This window comes from Alligator sinensis, unplaced genomic scaffold (assembly GCF_000455745.1).
Source record: "Alligator sinensis unplaced genomic scaffold, ASM45574v1 scaffold1004_1, whole genome shotgun sequence".
Lineage (NCBI taxonomy): Eukaryota > Metazoa > Chordata > Crocodylia > Alligatoridae > Alligator > Alligator sinensis.
The window spans coordinates 577,175-588,312 of record NW_005842148.1 but is presented as its reverse complement, the minus strand read 5'-3'; the positions used below and the strand labels follow the sequence as shown (position 1 = coordinate 588,312).

At 40.4% G+C, this 11,138-nt stretch overlaps 1 protein-coding gene across 1 annotated transcript; it reads left to right on the top strand.

The window, feature by feature from the left end:
* Positions 1 to 2,207: 2,207 nt before the first annotated feature.
* ARRDC4 (arrestin domain containing 4) lies at positions 2,208 to 11,132 on the top strand (the record flags this gene model as incomplete). The annotated part of the gene is made up of 7 exons (XM_025206249.1): positions 2,208 to 2,296; positions 2,592 to 2,739; positions 5,356 to 5,458; positions 6,205 to 6,461; positions 7,586 to 7,748; positions 9,507 to 9,661; positions 9,773 to 11,132. Coding segments are annotated over 7 exons (972 nt in total), but the record flags the coding sequence as incomplete, so codon positions are not given.
* Positions 11,133 to 11,138: the final 6 nt, after the last annotated feature.

Below are 11,138 nucleotides of genomic sequence, written 5' to 3'. Positions count from 1 at the left end.
GCGGGGGGGGACGGGGGGTCTCGTTGCACCCCCCCGGGCTCTGGCGGGGGTGTCGGGGCTGAGACAGGCCTCCGGCCCCCGGGCGGGGGGAGTTTTTTGGGCGTGTGGTGCTGATGCCCCCCTTGTGGGCGGGAGGTGGGGAAGGAAGGGGGTGGAGGGGGAGCTGGGACAGAGGCCGAGAGGCGTCCACTGACCGACCTGGGACTTTTCAGCTGGTTGCTTCATGTCTGTGACGCCTCCTGTCTGGCTGCTGAGTAAGGTCAAGAAAAACCATAGACTTGCACAAGGGAGGCATTGAGACCTCGGGGAGGCGGGCCACACGGTAGCCCCGCCCCTTCACCGAGAGCCACTAGCATCTCTTTTATTTGTTTTCCCCTGCCTGATCTGCTGCTCTGCTTTCTGCTCCCCGCCCAATCCACTGCTCTGCTTCCTGCGCTGTCCGCCGCTGCGATGCTTGGACTCTTCTCCGGTCTGCCCCGTGCCGCACACAGCACTTGTGCCACCACTGATCTAGTCCAGCATTTCTCACCCCAGGGGTCGCGACCCAAACGTGGGTCACGAGAAAACATGGAAGGAAGGGTCGTGGACAGACTTTCAAAATGCCTTGTCCTTTAAAGGAGAAGAGTGTGGGAAACGGTGGCTTTTCCCTCGCAGGCTGGCAGAGTTCCCACCTGCAAGGGGCTGTTTCGGGCCCCTCCGTGCCCCACACACCCACCCTCTGCCCCACACGCTGGGGCAGGGGCAGCAGGTCAGGACTGGTCACTGATGTTTATAAGTGGGTCCTAGTGCAAAAAAAAGTTGAGAACCACTGATCTAGTCCATCCCCCTGACCCAACTATTACACCTTTTTTCTTTTTAAGGTGAATATAGGGCAGGAGCGGGCAATTATTTCGGGCGGAGGGCCACTTACTGAGTTTTGGCAAGCCATCGAGGGCCACATGACAGGCAGCCAGGGGCAGATAAATATTAATTTTCTTAATTTTTTAGGGGCCCCGCGGGCCAGATAGAATGGCCTGGTGAACTGTCATAGTAGTGGGTCTTTTTCCTGGCCCTAGGGGCCCATAATATTCTAGCAAATCAGCTTGTGAACTGAAAGCAGATTTCACCTTTTGAGAAGTATTGTTGTATGCATAAAGAGTGCATGACAAGGCAGATGACATTCATCTCCTGTTTGAAAAACTTCAAAACTTTTATAGTCTTGGTCTTAGTTGATAGACTTGAAGGCTTGTTCAAGCATAAACATAGCTGCAGTGTCTTATGAACTGTTCCAATGCAAGCTGAAATTTTGTGGGTGTATGTAGTTGAAGCAATGTATAACAAGTTTTTCACCTTGGGCATCCATTGGTTTCACCCACTCAAATCTCTCTTTTTCAAGTCTTAGAGTGGTTTGATTGTACAGTCATCCAGTTAGTTTTATCCAGTTCAGCTTGGTATGACTGAAATTTCAAGACCCTGGAAGTCACTGTAAATAAAATAGCAAACAATATTTAAATAACCAGTACTAAGGCCCACAGAGCATGTGGCCTCCTCCTGCTATCGCCTCTAAGAAATGTATATATCGTATTTTGTATGTCAAGAGTACAAATCAAAAGGATCTAAAACATTTATACTACTTGTTTTAGAAGCTTAAAGAATGGAGGGAATACTTTAAGGAAAACTTTCACCAACATACCTTGTGTTGTCATCCAATGTGAAAGTCAAAGTAAAAGCACCATTTCATTGTCTGCTACTGGTATAGCTTTAATTGAAAGATAAATTACAATATTTAATAGTAAAATAAATTATTTAAAATCATTTCTAATGTAAGGCAGGTGAGATTTTTAGATTTACATGAATGAATCCTTAGACTCTCTTAACCTTGGCCTGCTTTACTGGAATTGTTTACATTAAAAGATTACTTCACTTTTTTGATTCAAGATGAAGTAAAACTAATGTCCTTGAGAAAAGAAATAAAAATGAGCATTTCCCACGAAGGGGTCAGTACACGTGGGAATTTGGCCAGGCTCATGAGCTGAATTTAAGATTTACATGGTTCTATGGTTGTATTCATTCAGTACTGAACATAATGAAAACATGGTCAGATCTAAAGACCATTGCAGTTACTGTCACTTATTTCCAAGGTTCGTGCATCTGAATAAATTGTCCTATTTGTATTGGAAGCTATTTTGATTATTCTTTCCCCAGTTTTCAAAACCTGTTCAACATAACTTCTCTTCTTTTTTTCTTCAGGTGAGGAAAACTTAATCCTGTTAGCTGGCCGACATGAATTTCCATTCAGCTTTCAACTCCCACAAGAGTAAGTGAAATAATGCAACCTGGAATTATATGTTTTGTTGGTTCTTGAAAAATAAGCAGAATAAACTGGTGCAACTTGATCATTAGTTTTGATTCTTCTACATCAGTCTGACAAACTAGCCTGTATGTTTACGCTGAGCGGTGGCAAGGATGCCTCTTGTATTGCTTTGATTTCCCCAGAGGACATAAATGTACTAGATGCAAGATGATAAACATCTGTGTGTACAGAAAGTGTTTAAGTTTGGAATTCTAATATAAACTCATTGCCTACGTGAATGTTTTTGTGACTGTTTCAGACCTTTGGTGACCTCTTTTACTGGGAAGTATGGCAGCATTCAGTACTGTGTAAAAGCAGTTCTGGAAAGGCCTGTAGCACCTGATCAGAGTGTCGAGAGAGAACTTCAGGTCATCAGCCATATTGATGTCAGCTCACCAGCTTTATTGGTAAGAGCATTTTATGTTTATTTAATTGAATTAAATCTATTTTTAAGAAGCCTTCTCATGCATCCATAACCACTTTACTGGTATTTTGGTGTCTCATTTTGTTGATTTCTGAAAGCATATAAGCTTCCTGTTAAGCTTTCTCTATAAATAGATGATCTTGGGCTATGTGAATTGCAAACATAGTTGCTTTTTTAATAGAATTGATTATATCCCTGCTGGCAGGGCTGCTATTGCCAAAAAGTTATGCAGGCTTGAAATGCATTAATAAGGCTTAATAATAATAATGCTGAAGCATAAAGTAGTTACTCTTACCAGAGCAACTATTTTCACAGGGCTGCAGTGTCCTAAACTCTTCAGTAATAGTAGGTTGAGGAACAGTAATTATAGAAGAGTATTAATCATGCTCTAGGCTGTTATTTAAGCCCTGGCCATTATGTTATGTATCCTTCCATTTTGCATGTCATTTTCTAACATTAAGTCCATGCGTGCAGCTGCTTCAGAGATCTTTTCAGTTATTTCCTTATGACAGATTTGGCCACATTAAAGCATTGAACTTCTAATAATCACTAGAAATACTGTGGAGTAATAAGAAAGATCAGACTATAAGTAACAACAGAATGGGCAAGATGGAAGCTAATGAGCTAGATTCTTTTATCTAAACCCATATTATCAAAATAATATAAAATTATACCTTGCACTTTCATGATAGTAACTAGGACCTAATGGCTATTCATTTAAATATGAATGAATGATTTCTGCTTTATTGAAGTGCTTGGATAATTTTAACTTTCCATCATAATGCTGATGTGGCTAAGATGTAGGTTTTGGCATTAGATGATCATTTTTCTTCTAATAGAGTTGCATACTTTTTGTTTCGTGTTTCTTTAAAATTTAGAGCTAGAACTTTATGTAAATGTTTTGGCAGTGACATCTGTAAAGAGCAGATGGTCCTTATGTTACACACAGCTTCAGAAAATAGGTAATATTAACCATACTGTATTTGCACAATATTGAATACATAAAGACTCTTGTATTTTGTTGTTGGGACTGGACAAGACTTAACAGTTCCTTCTAAAAATATTCAGTTTTGTAATCCCCTAATATAATTTTTAATGTAAGTTTATTAAGCTAGACTATGGAGAATGGCTTGTTCAGCATGCGTATAAAGTTAAATACTTTGCAGAAATACATTAAAACTATCTTCTGCCATCTTTAGAACTACGTCCTCATCTTCTTACTATTGTATAAAAAAGGCAAGAAACAATGTTTTCAAAAATGTTCTGGATAAGAATAGCATATGTTACTTTAGGAGTCCACTCATCCTTGACTTGTCACTTGAACACTTGATTTATTCAAAGTGTTAATTATTGATGATAAACATAAATTGTAGTTTTATTTGGCCATAAAAATACTCAAACCCTGCACTGTGACTGAAGTTTCCTTTATTCTTGAGTCTTCCAGGAAGACCAAATCAAAGAGCAGTCTAATGGGGGGAACAATCAGAAAGTTTCTTACCAACAAATATTTCAGGCCTTTTTCTTATATCATAAAGAAGCAAAAAGGGCAAAGCTAGTTTTATCTCTTTACAGTTCATTGTCTAAGCAATAGTCAAAAAGACCAGTTTACCCCATGGTATATGGTCTCTTAACTGAGCATTTGTAGTGACAGTACATACTTATCACTTTGTGTTGAGGGTGTTTGTTTCACCGCAGAACTTTGATTCTGGAGAACAGGAACTTGGGTGTCTAGGGCTCTGGGTTGTAACTTAGCCCACTCCAGTAGAATGTTGTGTCCATCCAAAAGCAGCTTTTGAAACCAGTGAACCTGTGCTTGTCCTGAACAAATTGCAAGATTTGAGCTATGTATCTTCAACAATAACTGCCTGCTGTATGTTGGAGAGAAGCTTCCACATTGCGACCAAAGCTGCATTGCAATCTGTTGAATATCATAGTTCTTCATTTTACTGTTACTCAAAGAAGGGAAAACGGGGTTTGTGACCATTGGGTCCACACACTGCATAGTTATCCTGGCTGCTGCTAGCTTTAGGCTTGTGGTAGTGACAGTGAATGAACTATAGGTAGATAGTAAAAGCCTTGGGTTCTGACTAGGCAACTTGGTGAACTAGGACTCTTGTAGCCTGGATCTGTTTACTTTAGTTGAATTTTGCAAATTTGGTCTGAGTTCCTGGAGCTTTGCATAGACCACGTGAAAGTCGCTTACAGTGACTGCTAACTTGGTGGTTCAGTTGTTTTCATAATTTTAAGTGTAAATGTTAATTTTGTCTTATATGATTTGACTTAATATGGCAAACCTGCTAAAGAAGCTCATCACTTCATGCACAAAATATGCTCATTTCCACACACACACCCTTTTCCCTTACCATGATGGATGGTATCTAGGAAGTAGATGGTATTTTATCTAGCAACTAAATAGCTGCCTGCTCCAGATGAATGGGCAAAGCAAACTCTACAAGGCTTCGTTAACTGCTTGCATATTCCTGCAACCAACTGAAGTCTGTTTGCATTAATCTGAATATTACAATGAAGTAATGTGGCAATTTTTGATACAAGCTAGATAAAGAGAATTCTATGAGATGTTGTTGGGGTTTTTTTTTAGATGCCTGTTTTGAGAAGCCGGGAGAAGATGGTTGGGTGCTGGCTTTTCACTTCTGGCCCAGTGTCTCTGAGTGCCAAAATTGAGAGGAAGGGATACTGTAATGGTAAGAACTTTTTCTTACAACTTGATTTACTTGTTTCTTAGATGGCAAGTAAGAGTTTTTTGTGATCTGTGCAACCCAGAAACTATGTAAGCCTAGTGTGAGATGGCTGGAGAAATAGTTGTGTAACTTAGAAGTTAGTAAAATCAGATCTGTGTAAAATTGAGTTAAAAGATATCTTCTGTTAGTAATACAAATTGAAAACTAGTAGTATTATGCAGTGTTGTTACCAAAAAAGACATCCACATCTGAGCTGCTGTGGATGTCAACGGCCAAAGAATAATGCTCTTCACTAAGATCCACTGTTTAATATTGGCCTTTTTCTATAGAAGTTCTAGAGGAATGTGCTGTGAAATGTACAAGTGTACAGTATACGAACATTTTTGATGACTCTTTGTGGGTTCTGGTCCCACAGTAATTACTATGGTGATAATTCTGGAAGCGCACATGTTCCATCATAATTAGAGAACACCTATACTATATTTAGCAAATGCATGTTTGTAACTTGTCTGTCAAAAACATCTGTATGAACAATCATGAAACATTAATATGTAGTATAAGGCTATATCCTGCACCAGTATGCAAAGAAATTGTTTGGCAGGAGTTGACACAATTAATATAAAATTAGTAATAACATGGCATGTGATGTAGCGATCTTAAAGTTTTATAGGTACGCTCAGAGCAAAGGTACTAGATGCATACAAAATATTCATAGGACTCCTTTTCTTTTTTTTCTTTTTAATTTTTAGGAGAAGCAATACCAATCTATGCAGAAATTGAAAACTGTTCCTCTCGTCTGGTTGTTCCAAAAGCTGCCATTTTTCAAACACAGACTTATTTGGCCAGTGGAAAGACAAAGACTTTCCGTCAGATGGTTGCCAATGTGCGAGGAAACCATATCGCCTCTGGGAGCACAGATACCTGGAATGGGAAAACTTTGAAAATCCCTCCTGTAACCCCTTCCATACTTGATTGCTGTATCATCAGAGTAGAGTATACTTTAGCTGTAAGTGCAGGTTTTCATCACAAATATACTTATTTTTGAGCACTAAATTTATCATCAGAATTTCATTAGTACTTAACAAGTTTAAGCTTGATAAAGTGTAACATTGCATCTTGGCTTTATCTGAAGAGAAGTCTTAAATGCTTGCAGAGTGCAAATATGTAACTGATGACCTATAAAAGTTGGAATAGAAACTAAGCTATTTTCAACATGATGTGTCCAGTCAGGCACGGAAAGTTCGTGGAACAAATAGGAGGTGGTTGGTGTTAGTATCAAAAAGGACACACGGTGATCAAAATGACTGGGATTGGAGATTGGCATGGAAGAGCTTTTTGTTTTGAGACAGAGCTCCTATGTAAAGGAGGGGAAAACATGCAGATTGTGTTGCTATCCTGTGGTATGGGAGGAGAAAGATTGAAGATAATTCCTAAGCTATAAGGCTGAATAACAGAAGTAATGGTGAGGAGGAAAATGGAGAGTGTTTAGGGGAAGTTTTACATGTTTAAAGACAAGCTTATCTGGAGAAAATTTCAGGCTGAAATGCATGCCTGGATGGATGGTGACACTGCAGAAGTGATAAGGAAGACCTGAAAGTCTTCCATGTAAAGATGCTGGTCAAAACAGCAAGCAAAGCAAGAGAAGGTCATTCAAAGACAAGGGGCCTGATCCTACCACACATTAGCTGCTTAAATGTGTTCCTATTCTATCCTATTGAAGTCTCTGAAAATCTGTTTGTGCGTCTTTTTTCATAATATGCTATGTTCTTAGCCTTAAAACCAAGCTATAAAAAACAGAAAGGAGGAGAAGGTTCCACCTGCCTTTTACATTAAGTTTTTCAGGGACTCAAGAAGGGTGGAATGAGCTTACACTAAAGTGCCTACTATCTCCACTTTTGGTGCTTTACAGGTAGAGAAAGATGTGGGCCAAAATGCAGAAAGAAAATATGGTTTTGAGATTTACCAAAGATGCAAAGTGCTAGCCATATTCATCTGGAATCACTAAATTTCTTAATATCTTTAAGTTGGCTTACGCTACAGGAGTTCTACTGGCTTCTGTGAACTACAGTTCTGTTGAATTTTTGTGACTTGTCTAAATCTGTTGTATTTGGGGGGTGGTTTATCACATAGGTATATATCCATATTCCTGGTGCTAAGAAACTGATGATTGAAATGCCCTTGGTGATTGGCACAATTCCCTGCACTGGGTTTTCAAGCAGGAACTCCAGCGTTACCAGCCAGTTCAGTATGGACATGAGTTGGCTGGCGCTGACCATGCCAGAACGCCCTGAAGGTAAACATTTTGAGCTTTTTTCATCATTTGGATAAATTGTGTGTACTACAGAAGCAGGGAAGTTGTGCCAGTTCAAGAGCTAAATCCAATAAAAGATTTAGGCCGCTAAAGTAGTATTTAGACCCATGTCCAAATTTGCCATCCAAACTATTGCAGATCATTAGCGCAAGAGGGAGCATAACTAGGTAGCTGAAAAGTATTCAAGGACCAAACCACAGTAAATTAGTCTTATGCTCACATACATACACACACACACACACACACACACACACACACGTCTCCCCTCAAATATTGAACTTGGTCTCCCACCTCTTAGTAGTGAGCAAATGTCTTCCACTTCCTAGTAGTGAACAAATGTTTCACTGCTAGGGTAGTAGATGAAAGGTGGACAGCTTTAAGCTACAGGGAGTATTCCTCATTCTTTTGAAGGTAGAATAGTAAACATTAGGGCTGTGCAAAATGGCTGTGTTTCTATTCGGTTTCGGATTCAGCTGTTTTGGAGGACAGCGATTCGTTTCAGTGTTTTGGATCATTGTCCTGTTTTGTTTTGGCCGAATCTCCTCTGAATCTTTTTTGAACAGGCTGCAATGCAAGCTTTGCACAGCCCTACCCAGCCAGGTGAGGCAGGGGGCTTGGGGCCCCAGCAGGGAGCAGGACAGGGCCAGGGGTGGCTCGTCTAGGGGAGGGGCAAGGCCGCTGCCCACCATGCAGGCAAGAAGACCCCCACGCAGATCTCTGATCCCTGTCGCATTGGATCGCGGGGCAGGGAAGCAGCTCAGAGCTGCGAGCAAGTCTACTGGTCCCTGCCATGTGACTCGGCTACGCAGGGAGCTGAGATCTGCACCAGGGGTCTCCTCACTGCCACTGCCCACCCCACGCTGCCCCAGATCTCTGCTTCCTGTGGAGCCAGGTCTCATGGCAGGGCAGCAGTGTACAGCTGTTTAAACCTGGCTCCGAAATGCCGAAATTTTCTGAAACGTTTTGGATGCCTCATTTCATTTCGGAGATGTTCCTGAGCCTTCCGTTTCAATTTGGATTTGGTGTTTCGGGCACAGAAACAGCCTGAAAAACTTCTGAAACTAAATGGCTGCTGAAATTTTGTACAGCCCTAGTAAACATCTACCCTAGAGGTGTCCTGTATCTTGGCTCTACCTGGCATTCTCCTGAGCTGAAAGATGTTTTTCTGTTTTTTGGATCTCCCTTCTGAAGGAAATCATTTGAGTTTCTGGATTCCATTTTGAGGTCAGGTGCCTAAAAAATTAAGTACATCAGCACAAACTTGAATCTGCCAGAAAATAATTGAATTTTGTAACATGCTCCTAATAAATGACATACCCCATGCCTTTCTTATTGTGGTATTTAAATCAGGGGTATCAAACATCCAACCCTTTGGGCTGCTGGACATTGTGGCCTGCCATGGAATCCAGGGCACCATCACCTCTTGCACACTTCCACCACAGCAAGTGGCTTTGTAGCCCACAGTCACTTGCCCCACTGCAGCTGCTACTGCAGAGTCACAGAGGCTACCCCATTTGCCAGTCCAGATCCTGCTCACAAGCAACTTAGTAGTCCAGCTCTGGCCCTGGAGCCCGGGTGAATCTGATACCTCTGATTTAAATAATATATTCAGTAATGGTAGAATTTTTCATAGTTTTCTGTTTGTGGTATAATGTTCTTGGGGACTGTGGGCAAACACAGTCTGGAAAGTTGTGACTAGTTGAACAAGCTGATTATGTAACAGCAATCTCTTGCTTTCAGCACCACCAAATTATGCTGACGTAGTGTCGGAGGAAGAATGCTCTAGACATGTTCCAGCTTATCCACAACCAATAGACTGTGAGGAGCAACTATCCTGTCCCATGTTCGCTTATATACAGGAGTTTCGGTTTCAGCCTCCGCCTCTCTATTCAGAGGTAAAAAGAAAATCTATTAGGCTTTTAAATATATTTTTCAAAATATTCTGTAAATGCAAGGATTGGAAGAAGTTAATCGTTCTGATTTTTTTTTTCCTTTCCTTTTGGCAGATTGATCCACATCCTACTGATGTAGAAGAAATCCAGCCTGTTTCTTTCACGCTCTAAAGAGAATTTGAAATAAGCTTTATTGTGATGGAATAGAAGGTTTTATCTTTCTGCTGCTTCAGCTGATAGTCAAGCTAAAAAGAAACTGTTCACTGAAACTACATTTTTGAATAAGGAAGAATGGAAGTGCGAAGGCAGGAGTTGGAAGTTGAGCATGCTAAGCGGCTGGAAACGATTGGTCTGTGTCTGCCTACATAGAGGACGTTGTGCACCTCATTGTGACAAAGTGTGAGCAGCCAGTTCGGGATGTCAGAGAAGTACCCAAGAAGAAAGAAAAGTGTTTGTTTTTTTTTTCCTTTTTCTTTTTTTCTTTAATGGAAACGTTATACAGTGACAGGGAAGCGTTTTAAAGTTTCAAAGAGGAACTAATGTGTACTTTAACTTAAAGACTGCTTTGGAAGAATTTGGATGAACGTACCATTATGTCAAGAGTTTGAAAGGCAGGAGTTTTGCGTGGTCCGCAACTGAGAAAGGAACACTAACTGAAATATGGAGCCTAACGCCAGCTTAAAACAAACTTTTTTTTTTTCCATGAAACTATACTCTTCTAAGATCAGTCATGTGGTACTATATCATAATTCAGACTGAATTTAAATGTGTCATGGATAGTTAAAATATGGTTATTTATGCAATATTATGAAGACAAGCATGTATTATATGAAAGACTAGAACTATGTAAAAGAGAAAGTTGGACTTTGATAATGGCTTATGCACTATGCTTTCTTGAAGGGACTCTTAAGAAATTATTCTAGCCTCTTCTGTTACTGTGCTAGTTCTGTATGGATAGCATGATAAAGGGAAACATGGCAAAGGGAAATCCCTTTTTGCCAACAGCAGATCTGTTTAGCAAAATGGACTATATTTATTTATTCAAATGCCTTTTGAAGCTACCTCTCTTAGATAGCCAGTTAGGGTCAGATCTGAGACCAAAAATGTCTTGTAAAACTCTAAAAGGGTCCCTAATTGATTTCTAAAGTGAAGAAATAAAAAAGGCTGGGAGTATAGGAAAGAATGTAATATACTTGGAGTAGACTTAGCTTGTATGTGAAGACAAAGGAGAAATCAGGGGAGCAAGATTCCTCTAACGGCACAAATCTTTAACTCCTGCCGTTTTGTTCAAAGACATCGCCTGTCGTCGAGGCTGCACTGTTCATTGCTATCCATACTCTTTTTAGTGTTTTTGCTGTCTCTAATTTTGTTTTTGTGCAATATTTTACTGTTTTCTTCCTCAGGTCATTTAGAACAGTGAGATTTTTTGTTGCTGCTAAGGATGGAGGCACAGTGCTACTCTGCACTGCCTTCATGTCAA